Source organism: Chenopodium quinoa, unplaced genomic scaffold (assembly GCF_001683475.1).
Source record: "Chenopodium quinoa cultivar QQ74 unplaced genomic scaffold, ASM168347v1, whole genome shotgun sequence".
NCBI classification, from domain to species: Eukaryota; Viridiplantae; Streptophyta; class Magnoliopsida; order Caryophyllales; family Amaranthaceae; genus Chenopodium; species Chenopodium quinoa.
In genome coordinates, this window is record NW_018742461.1 from 3,212,595 (window position 1) to 3,239,132 (window position 26,538).

Sequence of the window (26,538 nt, forward strand, 5' to 3'; positions counted from 1 at the left end):
ATATTATTTCAATTAGTTTTTAGTATTTTTGTTTTACAAAAATCTTATGTATTGATACAATTAAGTTATCATTTATCATCAAAATAAAGAAAATAAGCAAAAATTAAAACTAGGACGGTTGAAATTAAATGAACCTATATGAACTTATTAAACTTGAAATAAGCAAAAATAAGGTGATTAGAACACAACAAAGTCTTAAGCATCTTATTGATATATGCTTTCAGTTCAGATCTTAAATTTTTTTAGTTGTAATTTGTAACTCTTATTTTTTTTGGTGTTTAGAAAGCCATAAGGGCAAGAGTGAGAATAGATCTCATAATATTTTACCACTTGAGCTATCCCTCATTCTGATAATTTGTAACTCTTATCAAAACTATTTTTTAAACTTATTTTATCTGAATATGTCAGACCTAAAAATTAGTAAAAATATGACGAATATAATAGACCCCGATTATATAGAAATAATAATAAGGAAATCTTACTATAAAATGTTTTAAGGAATATAATTGAATGAATGAATTGAGTAGTAATTATACTACTCCTACCAAACTAATCACATTGGAAATGTTTTAAGGAATATATAATGTTTTAAAGAATATGATTGAATGAATGAATTGAGTAGTATTTTTATATTCCTATCAAAATAATTTCATTGAAAATGCATCTTTGTCGATCTCATAAAGGCATAACAAATTAACAATGCCATAATAATGATATTCGTTCGTATCAAAATAATTTCATTGGAAATGCCATAATTCATAACTCTCGTCAAAGGGAGTGATACAGTACATCACAGGCAACTCAACTCCCCAAATAGTCAAACTCATCATAACCGTCAACATATTTTTAGCAAAGATCAAAATTAATCAACGGTTAAGAAACGTCCGACACATGAAGCACGTGACCTTTTCCACAATCAACTCATTTCTCTCCTACATCATCTCGTGATCACCCAAAAATCGAACTTACTTTCTCTCTCCTCTCAGAATCGAACTACTCCATTAATCTTCATTTTCTTCTGCAAATTACCTTCAATTTTTCTAGGTATTTATTGATTTTATTCTTCAACAGATCTGAAAAAATCAACGATTCTCAATTCAATTTCTACGATTATTTTTAAATATTGCTGAAATTTTCGTTTCTATTTGATTTCCTCTTTATTGTCGCTTTAATTCCAATCGAATTAAGTTTTTTAGCTTATATGTTGTGTTAATTATTGTTCTGTTGATTTGAGAAATGTTCAATTCTTTTTGCTTGTTATTTTGAGCTAAGTTTTTAATTTGAAATTAGGTTTTGCTGATTGTGTGCATAATCTTTTATTTTATTTATTAGGATTGTAACTATGTTGAAATGTTGATTCAGTTTTGTTGATATGATGAAATGAATAAGATAAGAACGAGTGATTGGATTGAGTTCTAATTATAGAAAGAGTATTAATTTTATCATGAATATAGTTTTATGTGGGAAGTTTAGGGTGCAAAAAGCTTCTATTCTTGTTATTGTAATGATGATGTATGAATTTACTTTGGTAGTTGAATTTTCTTAATTTAGTAGGTGTGATGAAGATGTTTCTGACTAGTTGGGTGTTTTCTGATCACAATTTCATTGCAGTGGTGTTTGGTTTTGTTGGATGCTGAATCCGAAATGAGTGGTGTCGAAACGGATGTTGGATCTGTGGATTCGTCAACCGCACCTCCTGTTGGAGCTGCAGTTGTACAGCCTACTCCTCCTGGGGATGCCGCTGTGAATAATGCAGCAAGTGATGATGCGTCGGCCAAGCAACCGGTATCTGGGATAGCATCTTGGGCGAAAAACTTGAAAATTCCGCAGTCATCAGCAGGAGGACAAGTTGAGTTGCCTGCTGAGAACTCTCCAAAGTCGGCCTTTGCTCGGTTTACCAGTGGAATAACGGCTCGTTTGTCCCCAAGAGATCCTGCTCCTGAAGATGCCTCTGATGTAGGATCTTCTCAGTCAAATTTTATTGGAACTTTCACCAAAGGATTGGTTGACACATCGAAAAATGCTGTAAGGGCGGTATCGGTCAAGGCTCGGCATGTTGTTTCTCAAAACAAACGAAGATATCAGGTGACGTTGCCTCGTTTTAAAATTTTATCTCTTTGCATTGCTTCCAATCATAAGTTTCTCTATGAATCAAAATATTAGATTTATTAAACAGTTAAAAGTTTTGCATTTGCTCACTTAATCAATGTCTTGCAGCAGTAAAAGCTAGATAGGAAATATCTCAACTGGTTTGATAAATTGATGATGAGACTTAATTACATGTTTTCCTGTACTAGTAAATTTTAAAAAGATTATGAAATCATTTTAATAGTTACTTGTGATCGATTATTTATCAGGGAAACCTGATGTTCTGTGTTCCCCTGTTCCATGAGATCAAATAAGAGGTGATATCAACCATATTGTAGGCTATACTTTTCTTTCTGCGCGCGTGCGTGTGTATGCGTGAGGTGAAGAGGGGGAGGGGGGAAAAAGAATACGATGATTTATCATTTAAGTATAATTGCTTGTATGTGCTTCTGATTTTGTTAGTGTTTTGCAGGAAGATGGATATGATTTGGATATGACTTATATCACTGAGAACATTATCGCTATGGGATTCCCAGCTGGTGATATGAGTTCAGGCTTTTTTGGCTATGTAGAGGTATGTGACTTTATGACACCGCAGCTTCTTTGTAATCTTTTTTGTGTAGTCATCTACTTTTCGTTTTTTGCTAAATACTGTATTGAAAATTGTGATGCAGGGTTTGTACCGTAATCATATGGAAGAAGTGATCAGTTTCTTAGATAGCCATCATAAGGTAAATGGATAATTTTTGTCATGTCTAAATTTGAGTGTATCCAAAATGTCAAACATCTATCTCTTTATGTAATATGCTACCCTGTATGCCCTTCCCCGAAGCAGTGCTGCTTAATTATCTATTAGGCCTTTGTTTATAATGCTGCCTAATTGCTTATATTATCACTTCTGCATGTCTAAATCACGGGTTTTTTAAATGCATTTGTCTAATTACAATGTATGCAGTAATATCAGATGTGCTGGAATCCAATACTGTGGTCTAGGGAGTTCTATAGAATTGTACTGCATGATCCTGTGTGTCCAAAATGCAGAACCATTATTTGATCTGTTAATTTAGGGAGTGAATATTTACTGGATCAATCTTTGGCGATTGCCACTTCCCAATTTCAAAAATAAAATGTATGTATTTGTGTTTCAAATTTTCATTAAGACTGAACAAGTTATTAATTGCTTTTTTGACTACACCAGAAATAGTAGTCCTTAGGAAGTAAAAAAGGATGTAGAGCTTACAAAAACTGGAAATTTACAAAAAGTTCTGCTGTCAACAAAATGAAGGATTTTTTTTTTTTTTACCTATTTTCCTTAGGTAACTGGGACTTCCCTCAAGAAGCTCATTTTTATGAAGTCATCCAAATAGTTTTTTGATAGTTTCCAGTCTTCCACTTCCTGGCTGTTGCAGTTGCTTCGTATACCCAAACAACTAAGTACTTTGATGTGGAACTCTTTTTCATGGGGTGAGATAGGCTTGCTGTCTGACTATTGATTTTTGGTAATTAAACACCTTAGCCTCGTAGCGTTATATCCAGAACCCTCATGAAATAGTGAAAGCCTCATTCTCTTGGAATTTTGGGTTGCATTTTGCATCACCATCATGTTGTATATCACTTCCAAAGTTAGTGAAAGGAATTTTTTTGGTCAGTGGTTTTCTCCCATTTGTTTTCATGTTTAAACATTATAATAATAATCTACTACTCTTATTTTCCTCCCTATCCTTTCTTATTGATATTATATTCCATTGTGATTTTTTAGGGATGGGTATATCTGTTTTGTTGGAACCTCCAAATCTACTATAAATGAGATTAGAAACTTGTATAAATCTGTGGTCACCATAGTTCTTCGCATGTAGAATCAAGGGGTAAAGCTTAAGATTTTAAATGGTCTTCTGTGTTTCTGTGAAATCCTAAATCTTGTTATCTGACTGATGTTGAATGGACCTTTTACTTTGCAGGATAAGTACAAAGTTTACAATCTTTGTTCTGAGAGATTGTATGATGCCTCTCTTTTTGAAGGAAAGGTATGCTGTTATAAGCCTATTGATGTTTATTCTCCTTGTTTGTCATTGAGAATACCCTTTTTTCTCAATTAAAAAGCATCTATTAGTTTAATGTAATAGCTTTGTACTTTGTACTATTGATTCAGATCCTGGTTTATGGATTTCTCCTGGCTTTCCTTGAGCTATATTTCTTTGAGTTTCTTTGAATTAATCACTTTAATGGAAGTTCCAGCTTATTGTGCGTGTTGTCATTATTTTCCTTTTCTTCTCATTGATGCTGTATGAATTAATTCAAAAGAGAAAGGAATGTTTATTGGGGACCAACTTAAGAATTCTAACTAGCAGCAGCTTAGCTGGGCTCTTCCTGCTTTATAAATTTTCTGGTGTTTAATAGGGTTTCAGAATACTACACTAGAACTTATAGTGTAATGTTGATTTGGCGTTTTGGACTCACTATAGCCCTCAAATAGAATTTGCTTGTTTAAATTGATTTTGGCTGTACATGTTCCGTTAACACACTTGCTAGTTTATAAACTTTACAAAAATTGATGATTAATATTTAAGATAAATGCTCTTTGCCTTGTAAAGTTGAATAAAGTCTGAGAGTGTTTCATGTTGCTGACACAGTGACATTAACTGTTTTCTACTGTGCATTTTCTCACTTTTCTGAATATATTGGGTTTTGTTATGGACAGGTTGCTAGTTGCCCATTTGATGACCACAATTGCCCACCAATCCAACTCATTAAATCGTTTTGTCAAAGTGCTTACTCTTGGTTGAAGGAGGACATTGAGAATGTTGTGGTTGTGCATTGCAAAGCGGGAATGGCTCGGACTGGTTTAATGATTTGCAGTCTTCTCGTGTACTTGAAGGTGACACTTGATAAACCTCTGGGACTCATTAAGGGTCCAATCAGTTTTGTTCCATTCCTCTGAACTTCTGGTTTTTATTTATGGATTACAAGACTAATCAATCTCTGTTTAACCTCTACAGTTTTTCCCAACTGCTGAGGAGTCAATTGATTACTATAATCAAAAAAGATGTTTTGACGGAAAGGCTCTTGTTCTGCCAAGTCAGATTGTCAGTTCTTACTCAATCGACTTATGCTCCTCTTGCCAAATTGTCTTGTTTTGTAGCATTTTGTAATTTAGTTTCCATTAATATTTTACAGAGGTATGTCAAGTATTTTGAACGAACATTAACATACTTTAATGGGGAGATTCAGCCTGGGCGTAGGTATGACACTTTCTATTCGATGTTTGTCAATAATTACTAGACTGTTTCTTTTTACTAAATTTGGTATATATCCTACTTCCAGGTGCATGCTTAGGGGATTTCGACTTCACAGGTGTCCTTATTGGATCAGACCCCATGTAACTGTCTCAGACCACAATGGTATGGTGCATGTGTTTGTTATCTTGAATAATATGCTCTGAATGTTAAAAAATCTGCAAGTCTAACAATTAAAAATATCTACTATCTGCATTGTGCTTTAATTTTATGATAATAACTGACATCTTGTAAAACAGTTACGGGGTATTAAAATAACTCTAGATTATTTGGATCTTTCAGTAAATTTCTTAAAATAAAAAAATGAGTTACCTTGTCACTTTGCAAAACATTTTGAATTGTAGAGCAATATCTTATATTGCCTTGTTACAGAGTACATTTCATTCCTGTCTTTTATGAAATATTACGATGTATATTTCACTTTTGAGGCCTGATCCTTGACTGTTGTATGAAGCATCACTATATTGAGTGTTTGAAACTCATCCTCTATGTGAATTTTGGAGTGATTCTTGTACAGTTGTACTGTCCCCTCCCCTCCCCTCCTTGGAAACTTACATACCAGTTTATTATATTAATTGTTCTACATTACTGGGGACAGGTGTTCTTTTTTCTACGAAGAAACATCCAAGAACGAAGGATCTGTCGGTAAGTTGCTTGATAAGTTGATATCATTAGAATTGACACAGAAATATGTCCGTGTCATTTGAATTTGGATTTGAGCTGGAATTTTGTTAAGTCGTACCATTTTCTTGGCAGACGGAGGATTTCTGGTTTACTGCACCAAAGAAAGGAATTATGGTGTTTGCTTTGCCAGGAGAGCCTGGACTAACAGAGTTGTCTGGTGACTTTAAAGTCCTCTTTCATGATCGACAAGGAGATTTCTATTTGTATGGAACCTTACTATGTCTAAACCCTTATTTTATGTGCTCTTTATCAGTGCCATTGTTTATAATTTACATGTGTCTGACAGTTGGCTAAACACAACAATGATAGAAAATAGAAAGATCTTAAACACCAGTGATATGGATGGATTTGATAAGGTAAGCACCGACCTTTCAGAGGTTGTTTGATGTACTTGTAAGCACCACTTTTTTGTATTAAACACTTCTTCAAAAAGTCTGATTTGTTCTGTTTGCGAATTACCTGGATTTCTTAGTTATTGTTTTTTGTTTTCATGATTACCAAGGATAATAAGTTTTTTTGCAATTCACCAATAAGAAAATTAAAAAATAGTGGCCAAAAAGAATTTCCCTTCTATAAAAGTAGTTTCTAATTTATTGTTGTTAGTTTTCGAATTTAACATTTTACGCAACCTATATCATATGACTTGGAAATTCTCAAAATCAATACTTTTAGTTGACAAATTATATCCTTTTTAATATGCTGATTTTGTATGTATTTTTTGGGCTTGTACAGCGGAAGCTGCCTTCCCCTGGTTTCCAAGTTGAGGTTGTTCTTGTAGACTATGATGGCACTCCTCCATCTCCTACACCTCAGCCTGAACCTGTGGTCCAGAAGCCCAATGACCAGACTGGCCCCCCTTCTGAACAAGTAAATGAGGTCTCGTCTGCTTCAGAAGCTAGCAAAGATTCTCAAGCTCAAGCTCAAAGTGAACAAGAAGACAAAGATGATGTGTTTTCAGATGACGAGGCCGATGGATCAGGCTCGTCAAGGAGTAGAAAGGCTCAAGCAGCTTCTTCAGCAGATACAAAAAAGTCAACTGCCCCTCCTGCTGAAACTAAGTCCACTTCAGATCAGAAGGTGGATGGTTTGACACAAAAAGTTGAAAAAGTATCGCTTGGTAAAGGAGGATCGACAGAGGTCCATTCAGTAAAAGAGTCTAAAAGCGAGGCTGTTGGAACTGGAGCTGCCCTCTCAGCTCCCAACTCTGAAGGGGTTAGTGATTTCAAAGCAATGGCTGCCGATGCTTCTGTCTTTTCCTTTGGTGATGATGAAGATTATGAAAGCGACTGAGCCACTGGGGTTTGTTGCTCGATTTCTTCAATTCAGCAATCTGTACATAAAAAATTTCTATACCATAGCAAAAGCACTTCTTTGTTAAGGAAGATCCTGCCCTATTCATTTTATGTTCATGTTACTTTGGAATGTCAATTTGTTTTTGTGGCTCATCCATTGTGAACTGTGGATAAAGATTTTTGTTGTAGTTTGTACTTTTTTTTTTCTTTTTCGGATGTTCGTTTGTAATCTCTGGCTTTGTACACAATGATATTTATTTTGGTACAAATCAAACAATTTTTTTAAGACATCCTTGATTCCTTCTCTCTTGTAGTTGGAAGAATGAGTTGTGATTAACTGAATACATTTATGGCATCAGTAAAATGTAGTCAAAATCAGCAGCAAATAACAGTCACAGTGAAACATACTTCCATTAGTTCCATAGCACTTAAGTAAGTTTAGTGTGCGAGAAATGTCACATTAACTATGGTAATACTGTTTTGTTTTTGATATACTTTATACTTCTTATTGAAATTAGTTATTTTCCTTGAATATATTTATATTTTTATTGGTTTATATAAATTATCACGCCCCCTCACATGAGAGTCCATTGAGTTTGAAATGTGGATGCAACATGAGCCTCTCCATACCCAACGCGAAATATTACACTTGAAAGTGAGTGTGGATGAGATTTGAACCCGTGAACTGTGTTACATTAGCTCTGATACCATGTTAGAGGACCAAGTCAAAAAAAATCTTAAGCTAATGATTGAAGCCCATGATTGGTTTATATACTATATCAATTATGAACAGCTAAAATGTTTGTAACCTTATAGATTCGGAATTTCGGAGTTGAAGCCCGTATTATACCAAAAAAAAAGGTAAAGTGGACCCTAAAAATCTAAAATTGGTTACTTTGATACGAGTTACAAACCAAAACCGTACCGCTTGTTTGTTTAGAGGGATAGAAGAGGGGGATAGAATAAAAGAGGAGGGATTCAACAAGTCTTTTGTTTGTTTAGAGGGATGGGGATTAGGAGAGGGGTAGGCGAGCAATAAAAAAGGGAGTTACCCCTCCCAATTAACAACTAAAGGGGTGGTATAAGGGATGCAGATTAAATTTAATGGATAAAAGACATTTTTACTCTTAATGAAAGAGAAAGAAAAAGAGAGTGAAGAAAGGATAATAAGGGTAATTTTGTATTTTTATTAGTCATTTCAATCTAATCCCAACCCATACTAAGGCCTTGTTTAGTTCACCTGATTTAAGCTAATCTGATCTGATCTGATCTGAACTTATATTTTCTGATCTGATCTGAACTCATTTTTTCTGATCTGATCTAATCTGAACTTATTTTTTCTAATTTGAACTTATTTTAATTATTTAAATATTCTACTTTTAATGTTAATCAATATTAATGTTTAATTATTATTGTTATGATTATTATTACTATTATTATTATTATTTATTATTATTATTATTATTATTATTACTATTACTATTACTATTATTATTACTATTACTATTATTATTATTATTATTATTATTATTATTATTATTATTATTATTATTATTATTATTATATGATATTATATTATATTATTATTATTATATGATATTATATTATTATTATTATTATTATTATTATTATTATATTGTATTATATTATATTATATTATATTATTATTACTATTATATTATTGCTTGCAGACCAAGGTTAAGGCTAAAAATGCGTAAATTATAAGCAACAGTCATGAAATTTACGACTCTTCAGTCTTCACTGTTTAAGCTTATTCAGGCAAAGAGTTCTATCACCACTCTGACCACCTTATTTTCTCACGTAGTCAACCCATAGAGAGAGTGATAATGGGTCAATTTTGGTCTCTTTTCCAAAAAAAATTAAGATTTTTTGATGCATTAGTAACAAATAATAAATAGATAAATAAACGATGGGATTGTATGTTATTCGAGTAAATCAAGTCCGAATATGACCACTTACACACATATATGTTTTTAACTTCAAGTAAGGTAAGGAAAATGATTCATAATTAACCTTATTTTCAGCTATATAAGTTTAGCTTTTCAATTCATGTAGCAAATGCAGCATATAAATGATTTTTATTTTAATTAACCTTTTGGAATGATTTAATTATTTTTTTACTTTGTTTTCTGTTTTTTAATTTTTCACTTTTTCAAATTTTGACCTTGCTTTTTTTTTTTTTTCCCATAACAACTGTCTATCTCTTTTTTTGTACTCACACTTTCTCTCTCCTCTCTGTTTTTTGTGCTTACTTTACACTCTTCACCATTGTTGCTACTCTTCACCATTTTTTTTTATTTTAAATTACTTTTTCTGTAATCTGAATTGGGTTTCTCAGTACTGTAATTTTACTGTCAGTCAATTCTAGAAATCTGAATTGGGTGACAAAAATATTAATTGGGAGTATTGGTAGTTTGGTACTACAGTTTTTTTTTTTGTGTATATATATATTTTTTCGTATTGCAATATCTCTTACCTACAACACATCAATCTCTCCCAAATTTTGTCCTTCTGTTGGTCATTGTAGTAGCTTGCTCGTATACAATCTCGTCGACAGGTAAATGCCTTTAACTCTTTGTTATTTTTTTTTATTATTTTCATAATTTCATCTACAATCATGACTTCATCTGTTGGGCGTCTATAGTATACAGTTGAATAATTTCAAAATTTATTTTACATACATACGAAGTACACATTTGGGAGCTTATAATTGAACTTATAACTTGATGGAAGTTACGTGTAGTTGATACAATACTTCAACACTTATAATTATAATTGAACTTATAATTTTACATACTACGTAGTTACGTAGTATAATTTCGTCTACAATCATCACTTCATCACACACCCACCACACACACCCACCACACGCACCCACCCTTCCACCAGCCCCCCCATCCCCACCACACGCACCCACTGCACACACCCACTGCACATACCCACCACACACACCCACCACACGCACCCACCCTTCCACCAGCCCCCCCATCCCCACCACACGCACCCACTGCACACACCCACTGCACATACCCACCACACACACCCACCACACGCACCCACCACCCCCGAAAACACCCAAACCACCCAAACCGTCCGAAATTAACCACAAATCCCAGATCCCCACCATCACCACCCCCCACCTCGGCATTCCCAACCCTCCCAAACCACCACCGTCACCACCCCAACCGTCCAAAACCTACCACAAAAACCAACCAAAAATCGAATTTCAACAATTTAAAAAAAAAAAAAAAAATTAAAATCACGAAATCTTACCTCAAAATCTGAAATAGGTTCGAACTTCACCTCAAACTTGGTTAATAAGGCCAAATTCGACCAAGAAACCTCTAGCTTTAGAGTTTTCTTGGTCGAAATTGACCTTAAAAACCTTTAAAAATGACAATAGATGCTTTGTTAATGGAGGCTTGGTTAGTGGTTGATGAGAGAGAAGAGAAAAGGAGGAGGAGGAGAACTCAATCGAAAATAGAGAGGAGAAGGAAAAGATATCAGAGGAGGAAGGTAAAGAGATATTACGGGGAGAAGAAGGAGGAAGGAGGAGAGGAGAGAGAAAGGGGAAAAAGGCAGAGGAGAGGAGAGAGAAAAGAGAAATGAAAGGGGAGGGGAATTAGGGTTTTCGGGTTTTTATGGTTGTTTTTTTTTAATTTTAGGGAAATTGTTATATTGAAGAGGAATGGAAAATTAAATTATAAAATTCGGTAAACTCTTGTTTTGTGCTTGCGTGAACTTTGCGGTTGATGTGATGTAACCATTACAATTTACGCCACTAGTTCTGAAAACCCATTTATTTTTATTTTTTTTTTTAAATAAAAATAAATTGCAAAATAATAGAAAGAGGATTGTGAGAAAACCAAAAATATGGCCCATGCAGGGATCAAACCTGGGACCTTCGCGTTATTAGCTCGACGCTCTAACCAACCAACTCAGCTAATGGGCAATTTGATGATAATCTATGTCCTTGGTTATCTGGTCCTAGTTTCTCAATAGATGTTAGAAGTGGAACGTATATATTTTTTGATGAAGAAGAAACGTAACGTATATATTTATGTACTTATTTTGATTATCTATATCCTTCATGCATGAAACTAATAATTTTAAAGTGCTCTTGATCATAGTGTAATGGCTGGTAGGGTAGCATGGTCTGATGACAGTACAGAAATTTTTTTGGACATATGCTTGGAGATGAGGGCAGGTGGACTATCAAAGGTTAATTGGGATAGAATAGTGAGTACTTTGAACGTTAAAAGTGGGAAGAATTTCAACATTAAACAAGCAAGAAATCATTGGGATGATTTAAGGAAAAGGTTCAAAATTTGGAATGAAATGGAACTCAATTGGACCGGTCTTACATTTGATCCTATTACTGGTTGTCCTGTAGTTGAACAAGATGATAGGTGGAATATATTTGTGAAGGTACGGCATTTTGTTTATCCATTTTGTTGCATTATGACCTCTACAATACTAGTTTATTTTAAAATTTATTTAATCGAAGTTTTGTGCATTTATGCAGAAACATAAAGGTCTGCCAGCGAGATTCCTAAGGAGACCATTGCCTCATCTAGAGAAGTTACGGGCACTTTTTTCAGGGTCTTTTGCTACTAGCAAATGGAGTTTTTCTCCCGGATTAGGTGGGGAACAAATTGGTAAAGAAAATGAGGAAAGGTCCGGGGACAGTGATGAAAATATAGGAGATATGGAAATAAGTAGGGGAATAAATAATTCGGATGATGAACAGAGCATTTCACCTCCTAAAAGTACCTCGTTGGGGAAACGTAAGAGTGATGGGTGTACTAGTAAACTTAAAAAAAACAAGAGTAGTAACATTGACTCTTGTATAGAGTTGTTGAAAATGTCTATTGAAACTAATTGTAAGCAAGGGAGTGGTAATAAGTATAAAGATGTCTCAGATGCTCTATACAATATTGAGGCTATTGTTCAACAAGGAGAAGGATTTATTTACCAATGTATGAATTTTCTTCATCATGGCGATAATGCAGATTTCTTCTTAGGTCTCTGTACTGATGATCAGAAGATCATGTATTTGAAGACAGCATTTCAAGATCCAACATTGGGTGGTCCTTAATTAGTTTTTTGGGGAGATGAGTATTTGAAGTTAACTTTGGATTATGTTTTCCTATGACTTGTTTTGCACTTTCATATGTTCTTTGTTAGTTATTTGATGTTGTTCTAGTTTTAATTAAGGTTCCACATATGAAGCTACTATTTTTTCTGACCTTTAGGTTTAAGTAGCTTCATATGATGCTATTGCTTTTCAGGTGATCTAATTAAGAAGCTTTAGCCTTTATTTTAAAAGTCATTGTTGATTTTATTTTACAAATTGAATAATGTTGGTATTTTGTTGGTTTATGTTGTAGAATGGATAACACACTTCCAATGTGCTTGACAATTATCGCATTGGAAGAGCTAAAGAGACTTCTTACACCAATTGAGAGATTGCCTCTAAGGTTAGGTGGAGAATCTGGTAGCGAATACATAAACAGACTACTACATGCCCATCCTGATTTATGCAAAGAACAATTGAGATTAGATAGAAACATATTTGTGGATCTTGTTACTTGCATGAAAAATAAAAATTTATTATCGGATGGTCGTTACATATCTGTGGCTGAGCAATTAGGAATATTTTCATATAGGCTAAAGGCAGTTCTTATCGTGATGCTGCCGGTCGATTTCAGCACTCTATTGCAACAATTGGGTTGTACTTTAAACAAGTACTGGAAGCAATGGTTCATTTGTCTACCGAGATCATAAGACCATACCAAAGTTTGACCGTGGTGCCAAAAAAAAATAGGTGACAGCACAAAATATTGGCCATATTTCAAGGTATTAAGAAACATTATTATTATCTTGCATTGTCATTATATTATTTTATGCATATGCAATATATAATCACTTATAAAATGTATCCTAAATGTTAATGAACTATTAGGATTGTGTTGGAGCATTGGATGAGACTCATATAAATGCAGTTGTAAGCGATGATGATGGTGTGGCACACCGAGGGCGTAAAGGAAAAAAACATGGAATGTTTTGGCTGCTTGTTCCTTTGATAGGCTTTTCACGTTTATCAACGTTGGATTTGAAGGTAGTGCTCATGATATTACTGTATGGAACCATTGCTTAACTGTACCAGAATTTCGGTTTCCCCATCCACCTCCAGGTATAATTTAAAATAGTGTATGTTTTTACTCCATACATGACACTATACTAATATGCTATATAATTTTATTTTGTAACAGGAAAATATTATCTAGTAGATTCTGGATATCCGAATACCGTTGGATATTTGAGTCCAATAAAAGAAAAAGATATTAGAACCCATTTGCCTGAATTTCGAAATGGTCCACCACCACAAGGCATGCTTGAACTTTTTAATTATCTTCACTCTTCACTTCGAACAACGATCGAGAGATGTTTTGGACAATTAAAAGGTCGATGGAAAATATTGACAATGATGCCACAAATGGACACTAAACATCAATTGACAATTATGGTTGCTACATTCACACTTCACAATTTTATTCGATTACATGAGTTGGATATACCCATTAATAGTGGTATAGAAATCGAACCAAGAGCAGATTATGATTTGTTTAACGAGAATCGTAAAGCTGTAATGAAAGAAGTACAACTTAATATAGCGAAGGAAATTTGGAACGTCTTGAAATGAAAATTATATTTGTAAACGTTTATGATTTGGAGCTTATAATGAAATTTTAATTATTATCGTTTATTGTTTGTGCTATTTAATAACATAGACAATGTTGCTAGTTCAAACAAACGATAAAATCAAATCCGATACATCATAAATCAATAATAATAATAATAATAATAATAATAATAATAATAATAATAATAATTTGATCTGAACTTATTTTTTCTGATCTGATCTGATCTGAACTTATTTTTCCTGATCTGATCTGATCTGATTTGAACTTATTTTTTCTGATCTGATCTGATCTGAACTTATTTTTTCTGATCTGATCTGATCTGAACTTATTTTTTCTGAAATAAGTAAAAATAAGGTAAACTAAACAGGCCTAAACCCTCTTTCTTTCTCTTCTCCGGCGAGTTGGCGACCGGCGTACAGTTTGAAGCAGAAACTCCGATTTGCTGCAAGCGCACTTCATCTCCATTTTCTGCGGTAAAAGCCCCCTTTTCTCTCTTTGAATTTGATTTGTGTTTTTGGGTTCATCTGGAATTTGAACACATGTAAATGATAAACATTTAAGGAAATAACAAATTTTCTCATATAACCACTGCCACTCAACAAGACAAACCAGGCAAACTACAATACAAAGTTCATCAGAATTCAGAAACCAACTTCATTTTATGTCCTAAGGATAGCCCAGAAAGAGTTTGGTCAATAAGATGACAAAAATGGTGTTAGCGATTTTACCCTTTTTATATAAAGATAATTAACTCAAATTTTGTTATTAATGTGTTGCAAAACCCTTGAAATTTTTACATTGTTTTTGCAATTGTTGTTTGTAGTATTTAAATTACTTAATTTTTGTTGGACCATAGTTTAATATCAAATTTACTGTATTTATTTAACCTTGGCTTTCATTTATTTAATTTTGATGTCTATATGAAAAAATTATGATTCAGCTGAATAGTCCATGGCAAACAGCAAATATGAGTATGTTAAGTCCTTTGAAGTTCAAGACAAAATTATGCTGCCCACTCTACTTGTTGTTGTCATCGATGGCCGGAATTTTCGAAGGTGATTTCTCTTTATTCCTTGCTTTAAAGATGGTCTTCTACACTTCTACCTAGATGACTCCTGTATCTTGATTATATTAGCCACTTATTCGAGTATATATCCTCTTTGCTTGATTATAATAGCCACTTATTTATCTGTTTATTAAGCATTGCTGATAATCATTTTACCAAGATTTACACTCATTCCTTTGTTAGAGTTCGACTAGAGTATTCACGGCCTCACGGGACATTAATGTTAGCTTACATACTATCGTATACTCTCTCTACTTGGTATTTTATATGATCTCTAAGACTGGCCCCATAATTGATGATTGATACGAAGGCCTATTGTTGTTAGATTTTTTTCCCCTTCGTTTCATAATATAGATAGAATAATGTAAATAATGCTACACTTGTATAATTTTCCGAATTTACTCTCTTTTCTTCCATTTATCAGCATTTCATATCCTCATGCAACATTTAAGAAGCATATTGAAGTTATTTACCATTTCTTTTAATGGATTTGAGGGGGTCTAGTTAATGCTCTACAAGCTTCAACTCCCTTTATTATAAAAGGTTTATAATTCCTTCACAACACGATCATGTAACTTACTATTGGTTCACCGGAGAACTGTGGAGCTGACTGAAGTTTATTTGCTGGAGGACTTGCTTCTATTTAGAGTTTGGATAACTCTTTTTTCTTTTAGTTGCTTTCTTTGCTAAAATTAAGCTGATAAATTTTCTTGAGTGGTTGAAAGTGTATTGATTGTCACAATACGAAGGTTATTTTCATACTGTCTATGTGATGAAGTGTTGAAGGCTTGTATTCTTAACTACCCTTCTAAAACACCTTTATTTTTTTCCCCCTTTTCAGCTTTGTTGTTGGTAACTAAGTTTCATTTACCTGGGTGAACTTGATATGACAGGTTCTCTGAAGTTCATAAATTTGAGAAGCCTTGTGATAGAAAAGCCTTGGAGCTGATGATTTCATGCGCTGCTGCTGTCATGAAGGAATACACTGACATAATATTTTCATATGGATATAGTGATGAATTTAGGTACCTGTAACTCTCACTTTACTATAGGTACTTACTTGCTATACTTTGAAATGTTGAATCTGATATTTATCAACTGGTTGTTGCTGTTGCTCTTTGCAGTTTTATATTGAAAAAGGAATCCAAATTTTACCAGAGACGTGGAAGGTTTGTGGTTGAATCTACATTCAGATGTTAGTACCTGGGTTCACAAATTTCCATGTTGACATACATGTTATTAGTTGCTGTTTGAACATGATTTTCATATTCTTTTTTATTTCTCAATAGAAAATTCTTAAAATTTTCAAACATCTCTTTTGCAGTAAGATATTGTCCCTACTTGTGTCATTCTTCACTTCTGTGTATACCATAAAATGGAACGACTTCTTTCCACATCAGAAATTGCTCTATGCACCTTCATTTCATGCACAAATCATTCGATGTCCAACTTTGGAGGTTCTTCAAACTTATCTTGCATGGAGGCAGAATGATTGTAAGTAATTTACCTCATGGCTAATTGCTTTGAAGCTCTGATGTTTCCATTATGAAGCTATAAATACTGTTATTATATGGGGTGCTGTTACCTCAATGTATGTTTTCTCTTTGTTTCGTAGGTCACCTCAACAATTTATACGATACATGTTTTTGGAAGTTGTTTGAAAGAGAAAAGAGTGAAACTAAAGCCCATGAATGTCTCAAGGTGCTGCCAAATTAATTCTTGTATGCATATGGTGTCTACATGTTAAAGGATATAACAGACGTGTGAATTTAATGAATGCCTGGTGCATTTGTCGCATATAGTAAAAATGTTTAGAGTTTAGTATTTTACTATTTATCCATTTTGTTTGATTTATCCTTAGTAGTGTTATCGTTCACCTATGATATTCGTAAAGTTGTAATTTCTTTTGTGGTTAGGAATTTGAGGATGTAGATTATTCAATCTCCAGTCTACTGCAAACAATGTCAGTAGCACAATGCCCCAATCTATATTGGTCATGGTAATGAGGTGTTGCGTTTAATTGGGAATCTTTATCAAATAAAGGCGTATTTTTTATGGTTGCTTGTATTACTTGAATTCTGGCAAGCTAAGCCAAATAATTCTGTAATGAGATCATAGAGATGAAACCTTATTAATCTTCACTGTTGATATATCTTAGAAATTATGCCATGCTGTAGTACAGAAGTTATTAACTGTTGCTTTACTTTATCACTTGATGCTCATATGTTACAATTATCTTCGCCTCTTATGTATATCTGTTCGCCAAATTTTAAATTTATTGACTTTCTGATAATCTGAATGATAATGAGGGTGACTACTAATATTTTCTAGATTCATAATCTATCTCTTGCTTTCATTGTCAGAGACACAGAGCTATGTGGGAGGTTTGATAGTTTTCAGATTACTAGATTTATGTGTGTTGCATAGTAGTCATTGCATATATTCTTTTCAGTTCACTCTCTTTGTTGATGTATATGCTGTGTGACTTGTGTCATATCTGTAAATACAGGGAACACAAAAACAGGAAAAAAATGAGCTTCTCTTCCGGGAATTTTGCTTTAATTATAAGACTCTTCATCCAATGTTACGACAAGGAACTTGTCTTTTCAAGACTCAGGTGCACATCTGCTACTGTTTTTTGGATTTTTTTTCCCTTTTCTTTAATAAACTTCTATTCTTTTGCATTGATATAAATTTCAAAATCCATCAAGCTTTGGTCAACTGGCATTTTCTAATTGACTAACTCATTTTATTGAAATTAACTCATCTTATTGAAATAGCATCGCATGAGTGGGCCCAAAACATGGGTTTATACTTGTTTTAGAATTATTAATCATATTCCATTTTAGATCTTTTAGAACTTGTCATTTTATATGTTCTCCTCTGGTAATTTGCAAAGTGTTCCCCAATTCTTCTACATTTCATTCAGGTGACCGGGTATATGAGCAACTTCTAACCGCCCTATTGGAACCAATTTTTTGTTTGACTTAGGGTAGATAAACACAGATGGAGGAGTCTTCTTTTCTTCTTTTAAAAAATGGTTGTATAAGCCCCTTTTAAGTTCTAACTTTTGGTGATATGAACCTTTTTTTTTTCCGAGGGTGGGGGGTGATTATATGGAGCTTTATGTTGTCAGAAATAAGAGTGAGTGGTGTTAATGGTAGTGGCAAATTAACTAAGCCCAAAAAAACCCTGGAAAGGACTCTTTATTACTGTTATAATTTTGGGGCAATAATTATATTTTTTATCTACTGTGGAAGAATTTACTTCTTGTGTCAACACTCATTGGCTCCTTACAAAACCAAAACACAGAAATCTAATTAAACAAAAAAATAAACTAAATATAAGAGGTACTGTTCAAGAGTGCCACTTAAGCTTTCCATGTCACAGTTTAAAATTTCAAATAAAATGTAAATAGAGTTTTAATTTGATTAAAGATACATTCCTTATGGAGTGCCAGTTATCCTTCTCAGTCTCCTTGTAAGTGGTTCAAAGTATACCAATTTGTGATTTTTGTCCGCTGATATAGATTGAAGAGGTTGTCAAGTACAAGGAAAATGGTGATCCTATCAAGAGACTTCGGAAAAAGATGATGGAAGTTCACTCAGATAATATAGCTGGCAAAAGCTTCTGGAATCAGCACTCTTCTCTTCTCTCAGAACTAGGCAGATTTGAAGTAGATATTCATAAAATTAGACCAGAATATGTAGAGTCCTTTCTATTTCAGGATAAATTGATGTTCTCCACTTGGATAGTGGTCAGAATTGATGGTTGCCATTTCCATAGGTAATTGACTTGTGTCATGAAGATTTTTTTTCCTCAATATGAATGTAAGACTGCAAATTAATATAAACGCTTGTTGTACTTGTGATGTATTGTCTCTTCACTATCAGTATGGGCTATGCTTCGTTTAACAGTTAAGGACTAGTAAAAAAGAATGGGGTCCATTGCACACATGATTTTTTCTTCTTCCTGACGATTAAGTTTATGTATCTCAATATAACTGGTGTATGGTGAATCTAGCCTGTTGTTTGGTTCAAAGCTGAGATGGTGTAAATGAATCTTACAACTGAATGTGTTTGACTTTTGTTAGGTTCTCTGATATTCATAAATTTGAGAAGCCCAATGATGAAAAAGCTTTGAAGCTTATGAATTCATGTGCAGCAGCCATTTTGGAAGAGTTTCAAGACATAACCTTTGCATATGGTGTCAGTGATGAGTTCAGGTATTTTGGTTGTTGCTTTCTAGCTACCAACAGTTCTATAATTGCATGAAGTCAAAAAATAATAATTTGCTTGAAGTCAAAAAAATTCTAATTGCTTTTGTTGATGAACAACTTGCAGTTTTGTTTTGAAAAAGGAATCCAAATTTTATGAACGGCAACCCAGGTATGTCTTGGTCTACCCCTTGGCTTCTTATCTGGTGGGATTTGGTGTAAATTTAATTAAAATAATGAAAACATAGGAAATCTTCAAGGTTTTTTAAAATTAAGCTGAGCTCTTTTACCTGTACAGTGGAATAGTGTCCACAATGGTATCATTCTTTTCAACGATGTACATCAGTAAATGGAACGAGTTTTTCCCAGAAACAGAGTTGAAGTATCCCCCCTCATTTGATGGAAGAGCTGTTTGCTACCCATCATCTGAGATTCTTCGAGACTATTTGTCTTGGAGACAAGTTGATTGTAAGTATCATCACTTTTATTTGTCCTGTATGCGTTATGCGTGTAGATCTAATTCACTTCAAAAGTAGTAATTGATTGGAAATATTTTTTATTTTTTTCATGAAATATGTTGTATTTAGTTTGGACTGCTTACCTTTGCAAATTCAGGTCATATAAACAACCAGTATAATACCTGTTTCTGGATGCTGGTAGACTCTGTAAAAAGCAAGCGTGAAGCCCAAAATTATTTAAAGGTACATTGTTCCTTACTAGAACTGTGGCAGCTTGTTTCATATTCTGAATGTGATATTAGTGCTGATTTCTTTTGGCTTAATCTTTTGGAGTAATTTGAACATTTTTTATCTTGTAAAATGCAGGGAACACAAACACAAGAAAAGAATGACTTGCTTGCTCGAAATGGTATTGATTATAATGCATTACCAGATATATTTCGTCGAGGTTCATGTATTTTTTGGGACAAGGTATGGCTCTCCCTCTCATTTGTTGTCTTCCTCGAGTGAAGTAAGTTGTAAATTTTCTCTTTTCGTTGATTTTATCAATCGCGCACATTTTCTTCTTTAGCACTTTGTGTGAAGTTATAAATTGAGTCTGATCATTGGATATGCATGATAAGTCATTTAGTGACAGACCTAATAATGTTCTCTAAGGCAACTGTTTCTATGTGTAGGAAAACAAGGCTCTTATGGAGGTGAATTGTGCTGAAGATTCTAGAAAGAAAATTGTGATTGAACACTGTAACATAATCGATGACGATTTCTGGGATTCACACCCATGGATCCTTGGTGACAAACTCCCTTTGGAGAGTGCTAATACTAGAGCTATGAAGAGGACGTTAGGACAATTGGAGGATCGGTAAACTAGCAGATTAGATATATTTTGAGTCATGTAACAATGCCCTTTTCTAATAAGACAATTTAGGAAACAATTGAGCTTCAAAATGTAAAATATACGAAGTATGTAGGTATGCATTAAAAGTTACGGAGTTATATAAAAGTTATTGTCCAACATGCTCGAAATAGATAAGATTGATGCATTTTTGTCTTTGTGCTAATTACCAACTGTACAAACAATCTTGTAAATAACTACGAGTAAATAATACTGTAACATCCTTTGGCAAATCGATTAATCGATAGTGATGGTCCTTCCTAACTCCAATTTTTTCAAATTTTCACAATTAATAAATGAGTTAAAAAAATTAAAATGAACTACCAATTTTAGAAAAATGACTTCTTATAATGGAAAGATGAAAGTATATCATAATACTACTTATTTCCCTTTTTTTTCCATATTTTTTATTGGGTGTTTAAAGAGTCATAAGTGCGGACAATGAGAATCAATCTTAGGATTTCTTGGAACCGGGAGAAAAACTTTAACCGCCCGAGCTATTTCTCACTCCTTTCCTCTCACTCTCTTTTTCCATATTTTTTGAGAATTACTTCGTATAATTATGAACAATAATTATGGTGAGAAATATCAGAATTATAACTTGACTAACCTACAATGAAGGTTGCCTCGTATTAAGTATAGATCATGAGGTGTCAAAAATCGACCCAAACAAAAATCAATTTAGATTTTAACTTGTATGGACATAATAATTTACTAATTTAGCGCCTGTTCCGATTTACTGAAAACAACTTAACTAATTGGGGCTGAATTGAACTAAACTAAACAGAATAAAACTGAAATAAATTGTTTATGAGAGAAAGAAATTAGGAACTGAACTATATTGAACTGATTGTAACTAAAGTGAACTGAAAATTGAATTAAAATTAAGTTGAATAGACCCTTAGCATAACTCATTTGAAATAAACCAAAAATAAAAAATTGAAAAGAACCTCGTATATTTTTCATCATCGAAGTTGTCAACCAAAAACCACAAAACGAAGCCCTTTCTGCATTTCCATGTCGATTGCTGGCGTCCAGGGTCAACTTTTGGAAGTTACAGGTCAATACTCATTTATAACTAACACTAAAACCTTTGAAAATCCGCTTTATTTATTTTTAATATTACGGTATTTATGTTTCTTTTTAATCGAATCAAAATATAATACTTTAATCAAATCAAAGTATTAATTAGGATTGTTTATTCGTCAAAATATTGGTTAACTGATAGATTTTTCTTGCATTATTATTGTTTGCAGTTGTTGGATGTAACAAATTGAAAGATACAGAATGGATTTCAAGACAGGATCCTTATGTTTGTCTTGAATATGCTAGCAATAAGTTTCGAACCCGCACTTGCACAGGTTAATTCCTCTCTTTTTGCATAATTTATTATCTGGGTTTTTAATTTTAATTGAATTTGATTAATGGGTTGTTTAATTAATCTTGAAATTTTCAAATTTTGTGATGTGGGTTTATTTCTTTTTACTGTATAGATGGAGGGAAAAACCCAGTTTTTCAGGAGAAGTTTTTATTTACACTAATTGAGGGTCTTAGAGAGATCGATGTTGTTGTTTGGAATAGCAATACTCTCACTTTAGATGATTACATAGGCAGTGGAAAGTAAGTTCTTGAATTTTATATACAATTTCGAGTTTTTTTCCAAGTATTTGGGATGAGATCATGAGATTATGGGGAAATTGAGCATTTTAAGTGAAACCCTTTTCTTGTTTTTAGAGTTCAACTTCATGATGTTCTTTCCCGTGGATATGATGATAGAGCTTGGCCTCTTCAGACTAAAACTGGCCGGTATGTCTCTATGATCACGCTCTCAATCTTGTTTTCGGGATCATGCTGATTTTAGTCTTTTGTTGAATTGTTGATGTTATTATTCTTACTATTGAAGTGTGTTGGTTAATGCCAATTCTATTTAATTGTTTAGCTTTATAATAGTAAATGATATAGTTACTTGAGGAGCATGATCATAGTGTGAAGCTTTTGCTGCTAATGAGAAGTGTTAAAGAGCAGTGGTTTTTGTTGATCATAAACAGCCTTAAGTTGGTTAAGACTGCATACATCTAGAACTTATCCAACCTTGCCTTAGCAGAATAAGTACTGGATTCTTGTTGTTTTTTGTTGTAGCTGTTGTCTGAAGAATTTAAGTTTATCACTAGGTAATGAACTACATATAAGAAGTTGTGGCTAATATGGAAAGAAAAATAAGTGATTGAACCAAGAGGTTGGAGGTTTATATTGCTTGTGCTGTTACAAGGAAGAAATCATTGAAGTCTTCTTGTTTATTATCTATGATTATTGATCAATATTTTAGCATCTCTGTTGTGCTGAAGTTATGATTGCGTAGAGAAATCAATGGGTGATGATAAATTATGAACTATAAGGCCCAAGGGAGCCTTGTCAGACCATGGGCAGATTTGAGGTTTGGTTTGGAAGGTATATATGAAGCCGCTGATAAACATGGAAAGAATTCACCATCTGCCTTGATGCTTGTTTAGACGATGTGGGTTGTACTCGGAGTCATTTAAAAGAAGCAGATGGATGATCAGCACTCAGCAGGCAATTTTACCATGACAAGTGACACTTGGTGGAAAACGAAGGTTAAAATGTCAAAGTAAAGCACCTTAGAAATAACACTAATTTGAATTAGTAGTAAGAAGTATGCTTGCTTGAGCTATTGTGTATATGTCCCATAAACGTCCCCTGTACCTGGCTTTTCCATGAATTTACTGCATCATTTGTGGCAACTTTGATGATAATGGTGTTTTATTACAGTTACCTTATTATCTTTGGTTTTATTCTGGTTTATATTTTTTTATAGATACTTAAAAAAATACTTGGGAGAGACTTAATATTGGAGTGATTTTAATCAATATGTCATGGATTGGTTGGTTGTCAAGTTTGGCTGTTTGGTACAGCTGATTGTGATTTTTGTGAAGGTTTACCAATTGCTTTGTGTGTTTACAGGAGAGCCATTTGTAGCTTTCCTGGCAACTTTGGGATTTTCAGTTAGGAATTAGGACGTGATTCAGATGATAATGTGGATTCAGACTGTATTGCCTAAACAATAATGAGCTGTGATGCTTGTGAATGTAAATGAGGTCATTGTTTTAAGGCCTGATTTTTCCTCTAAGCTTCATTGTTAGATAAAAAACTAGAAACTTTAGTCTAGGTGTATCTGTGAAGGCTCGAAAACTCAATAATCCTTTGTTCCTCTTGAGTTATATAATGATTGTTCTGTATTTTGCCCTTATTCACAAACATGATACTGGCATTGCATAGGAAGTAGGAAGTTATCTTTTTTGCTGCAATGCGAGCTCCCCACATCCTCATTTATATAAACTACAGATGGCCTTTGAACTTCGATTACATATATCATTAATGAGAGCGTCAATTCTGTGCTCCTCTTGACGTAACTCTGTCGGTAAAAGTTGCATGTAAGCTATTTCATCGTTTCACTGTGAAATCTTTTGAGCGGAACTGTTCGAGTGTGGGAGTGTAGTTAAGACACCTATTTAAATTTTATGGAGAATGATACAGCATAATGCTAGTTTAGAGAAATCTTCAAATTTCCAGTCCACTGTCTGTGCAATTCATCAATGAGTACTTCTTTGCTTTCTGTTCCATTTTAACTTAACTGTTATATCGTATTGCAGACATGCTGGAGAAGTTAAATTGATTATGCATTTTTCCAAAACCAATGTAAGCTCATATTCAGCCTGAAATCCCTGAATCTCTATCAGATCTTTCCCTGTATTATCAGTCTATCATGACAATAAACAGATAATCTTGCTTTATTGCAGAAACCATGTGCAAGCAGTGCTCCTTCAGCTCCACCTTATGGTGCATCACCTCAACCTCAATTATCTATGTACTTAGCTCCTCCAGCGGGTTCAATGTCTTATATAAATACAACCTCAGCCTACCCACCCCCTCCAAATGCCTATCCTCCTCCACCAACAGCTTACCAACATCCACTGCCTGCATATCAGTCTACTTCACCTTATCCGTATCCTCCTAATCCATCAGCATACCCATCCTATCCATATCCGCCACTCCCAGATCATTCAGCATATCCTCCGTCTGCATACCCACCACCTCCTTCAGCATATCCTGCTCCATTATATCCTCCACCTCATCAAGCTCCACCTTATCCTCATTCAGGTTTTATTCATCTTCGTATATTCCACCTTTTTTTTTTTTGGTACATCACTGTTGCTCATTCTATATTTTATATTCTTGATATAGGACATCACCCTGGAATGTACCCTCCTCCACCATACTGAAGAGACGGAAGTGTTTGATGACAAGACACGCCAATCTGCTTCGGTAACCTCTTTTTTATGTGTAAACCGTTTAAATCAATGTACTATAGCTGTTAAGGCTGTTTTGCTATTGAATTCAATGGCAAAAGTATTCTTTACAACTGTTCATATTGTGGTATGGGCTGGTATAAGTTGACATTAATGTATTTGATGATTAGAATTTTGCTTTCATTTTAGCTATGAAAACATCTGATTAATGTTGTGGTGTAGTGGCTATATGTCTCACATAGGTTATGTTTACAATGAAAATAGGCTCTCGTTAGATGTCACTGCAGAAACTGGAATTTAGCTTATAAAGTAGGTCTCTAGTTGTAGTCCCCAACCCCAAAAGTTTCCTTATATAGAAAGATTAGAAACTGTACCAGGAACCACTGAATACACGGGGAAAAAGTTTTGATGTAGCTTCAAGATAAGAGTTTCCCCTATTTCACCCTCTAAGCGATTTGAACACAACTGAATCTAGAACCTTGTTCTATAAGTTTTTGACTTGAATTGGAAGCTCTTTTGAGGCAGTGAATAGCTCTCGGAATTGTGTAATGATCTTTAATGGCATATTGAGTATGACAATGGACATAATCTACACTCTACACTTCTACAGTGAGTGTTAGGAAATTGGAGCTAATTCCAACAGGCTTATTTGGAGGCTTTAACTCATTCCAGGATTCCTTTGCCAATGAGGAACCAAACAGGATCTAGAGCTTATATCGCTGTGGTTTGGAGTGGCGACTAATTTCTGTTGACACAATCACACATGGGGCAACAGTTTAACACTGCCAAGGCTGAAAGGGGGTTGTTGGCGCAATAATGCTAGATGCCCTGGATGAAAATTTTAGCCTTATGGGAGTGACTTGGGTCCATAATGGTGGCTCTAGACCTTACATCTTACCATACATGAGAACTGTAATCCTGCAGGCAAGACCTTGATTTGACAAAAGTTGATATATAGCTTTTTATGATTTTGCTATGGCCAATACGCAATAGCCCGTTTGACACCATGAAAAACACTAGATAGCTCCAAAGAATTGTCTACAAAAAGGCTATTATAAACATTATAAATGGCATAAAACCTAAAATAGTCCGAGTATTGTGTTAGAATTTACATGTGAGTTCATATAGGTTGGTGAATAAACTAGTGGATTTCGTTTTCTGGTTGACTGGGGCTTAGGTGAGGTTGGAAACGACCAGGAATGATAGTAAAGAGGAGGTGATTCGCAATGACTTGAGTGTGGGAGTTTACTTAGGTTGTAATTGTCTATTGACCCTTCATGCTCACATGTTAAAGGTGAACTCAACTGGTAAAATTGAGGGATTCAGGGAATCTAAACCTTTCAGAAATACACAAGTTTGAGTCCTTGTTCTACTGTCATAAACAATTGTTTTCGATTTTGCTCTTGATTTAGGTTGGTTCTTTGTAGCTATTGCCATACCAATTCAAATCCAGGCCTTTCACTTGTCTTTATCAGCCAGCAAAATGAGTATAT

General features: G+C 34.0%; 5 protein-coding genes across 7 annotated transcripts; all 5 read left to right on the plus strand.

Moving 5' to 3' along the window:
- Positions 1–906: 906 nt before the first annotated feature.
- Positions 907–7,647, plus strand: LOC110718762 (phosphatidylinositol 3,4,5-trisphosphate 3-phosphatase and protein-tyrosine-phosphatase PTEN2A-like). Its single transcript, XM_021897660.1, has 13 exons — positions 907–1,044; positions 1,612–2,085; positions 2,561–2,662; positions 2,763–2,819; positions 4,047–4,112; positions 4,787–4,963; positions 5,085–5,171; positions 5,263–5,327; positions 5,410–5,486; positions 5,980–6,026; positions 6,138–6,268; positions 6,352–6,421; positions 6,798–7,647. The coding sequence occupies exons 2-13, from the start codon at positions 1,645–1,647 to the stop codon at positions 7,353–7,355; spliced, it is 1,878 nt and encodes a 625-aa protein (XP_021753352.1). The 5' UTR covers positions 907–1,044; positions 1,612–1,644; the 3' UTR covers positions 7,356–7,647.
- A 1,910-nt stretch (positions 7,648–9,557) lies between these two features.
- On the plus strand, positions 9,558–14,207 carry LOC110718764. Of its 3 annotated transcripts, XM_021897663.1 has the most exons (6): positions 9,558–9,935; positions 11,509–11,806; positions 11,904–12,858; positions 13,090–13,237; positions 13,344–13,574; positions 13,654–14,207. In XM_021897663.1, the coding sequence occupies exons 2-3, from the start codon at positions 11,513–11,515 to the stop codon at positions 12,474–12,476; spliced, it is 867 nt and encodes a 288-aa protein (XP_021753355.1). In that variant the 5' UTR covers positions 9,558–9,935; positions 11,509–11,512; the 3' UTR covers positions 12,477–12,858; positions 13,090–13,237; positions 13,344–13,574; positions 13,654–14,207. The 3 variants fall into 3 exon arrangements, with proteins under 3 accessions (XP_021753355.1, XP_021753357.1, XP_021753356.1); XM_021897664.1 differs by lacking the exon at positions 9,558–9,935 and having other exon boundaries at positions 11,370–11,806; XM_021897665.1 differs by lacking the exons at positions 13,090–13,237; positions 13,344–13,574; positions 13,654–14,207 and having other exon boundaries at positions 11,904–13,050.
- On the plus strand, positions 12,770–14,084 carry LOC110718970. Its single transcript, XM_021897907.1, has 5 exons — positions 12,770–12,964; positions 13,048–13,140; positions 13,344–13,401; positions 13,500–13,574; positions 13,654–14,084. Exons 1-5 carry the CDS (start codon positions 12,770–12,772, stop codon positions 14,082–14,084), a joined length of 852 nt encoding a protein of 283 aa, XP_021753599.1.
- A 214-nt stretch (positions 14,208–14,421) lies between the features above and the next one.
- On the plus strand, positions 14,422–20,947 carry LOC110718765 (tRNA(His) guanylyltransferase 2-like). The gene is made up of 14 exons (XM_021897666.1): positions 14,422–14,558; positions 15,026–15,140; positions 16,045–16,176; positions 16,276–16,320; positions 16,476–16,645; positions 16,767–16,852; positions 17,661–17,768; positions 18,681–18,937; positions 19,245–19,376; positions 19,495–19,539; positions 19,666–19,835; positions 19,983–20,068; positions 20,192–20,296; positions 20,503–20,947. Exons 2-14 carry the CDS (start codon positions 15,037–15,039, stop codon positions 20,689–20,691), a joined length of 1,629 nt encoding a protein of 542 aa, XP_021753358.1. The 5' UTR covers positions 14,422–14,558; positions 15,026–15,036; the 3' UTR covers positions 20,692–20,947.
- A 676-nt stretch (positions 20,948–21,623) lies between these two features.
- On the plus strand, positions 21,624–25,266 carry LOC110718766 (extensin-like). The gene is made up of 7 exons (XM_021897667.1): positions 21,624–21,780; positions 21,977–22,081; positions 22,214–22,340; positions 22,455–22,526; positions 24,389–24,434; positions 24,536–24,896; positions 24,981–25,266. The coding sequence occupies exons 1-7, from the start codon at positions 21,738–21,740 to the stop codon at positions 25,016–25,018; spliced, it is 792 nt and encodes a 263-aa protein (XP_021753359.1). The 5' UTR covers positions 21,624–21,737; the 3' UTR covers positions 25,019–25,266.
- Positions 25,267–26,538: the final 1,272 nt, after the last annotated feature.

Excerpts from the sequence above, each read along its gene's own strand:
- LOC110718765 (XM_021897666.1), top strand. The coding sequence starts at position 15,037 with ATGGCAAACAGCAAATATGAGTATGTTAAGTCCTTTGAAGTTCAAGAC. Across the intron at positions 16,853-17,660 it reads AAGCCCATGAATGTCTCAAG|GGAACACAAAAACAGGAAAA; the intron begins GTGCTGCCAAAT and ends CTGTAAATACAG. Across the intron at positions 20,297-20,502 it reads CATGTATTTTTTGGGACAAG|GAAAACAAGGCTCTTATGGA; the intron begins GTATGGCTCTCC and ends TTCTATGTGTAG.
- LOC110718766 (XM_021897667.1), top strand. The coding sequence starts at position 21,738 with ATGTCGATTGCTGGCGTCCAGGGTCAACTTTTGGAAGTTACAG. Across the intron at positions 22,341-22,454 it reads GATTACATAGGCAGTGGAAA|AGTTCAACTTCATGATGTTC; the intron begins GTAAGTTCTTGA and ends TCTTGTTTTTAG. Across the intron at positions 22,527-24,388 it reads CTTCAGACTAAAACTGGCCG|ACATGCTGGAGAAGTTAAAT; the intron begins GTATGTCTCTAT and ends ATCGTATTGCAG.
- LOC110718764 (XM_021897663.1), top strand. The coding sequence starts at position 11,513 with ATGGCTGGTAGGGTAGCATGGTCTGATGACAGTACAGAAATTTTTTTG. Across the intron at positions 11,807-11,903 it reads GGTGGAATATATTTGTGAAG|AAACATAAAGGTCTGCCAGC; the intron begins GTACGGCATTTT and ends GCATTTATGCAG.
- LOC110718970 (XM_021897907.1), top strand. The coding sequence starts at position 12,770 with ATGGATAACACACTTCCAATGTGCTTGACAATTATCGCATTGGAAGAG. Across the intron at positions 13,141-13,343 it reads AACAAGTACTGGAAGCAATG|GATTGTGTTGGAGCATTGGA; the intron begins GTTCATTTGTCT and ends ATGAACTATTAG. Across the intron at positions 13,402-13,499 it reads AGTTGTAAGCGATGATGATG|GTAGTGCTCATGATATTACT; the intron begins GTGTGGCACACC and ends TTGGATTTGAAG.
- LOC110718762 (XM_021897660.1), top strand. The coding sequence starts at position 1,645 with ATGAGTGGTGTCGAAACGGATGTTGGATCTGTGGATTCGTCAACCGCA. Across the intron at positions 2,663-2,762 it reads GCTTTTTTGGCTATGTAGAG|GGTTTGTACCGTAATCATAT; the intron begins GTATGTGACTTT and ends ATTGTGATGCAG. Across the intron at positions 4,964-5,084 it reads GTCTTCTCGTGTACTTGAAG|TTTTTCCCAACTGCTGAGGA; the intron begins GTGACACTTGAT and ends TAACCTCTACAG.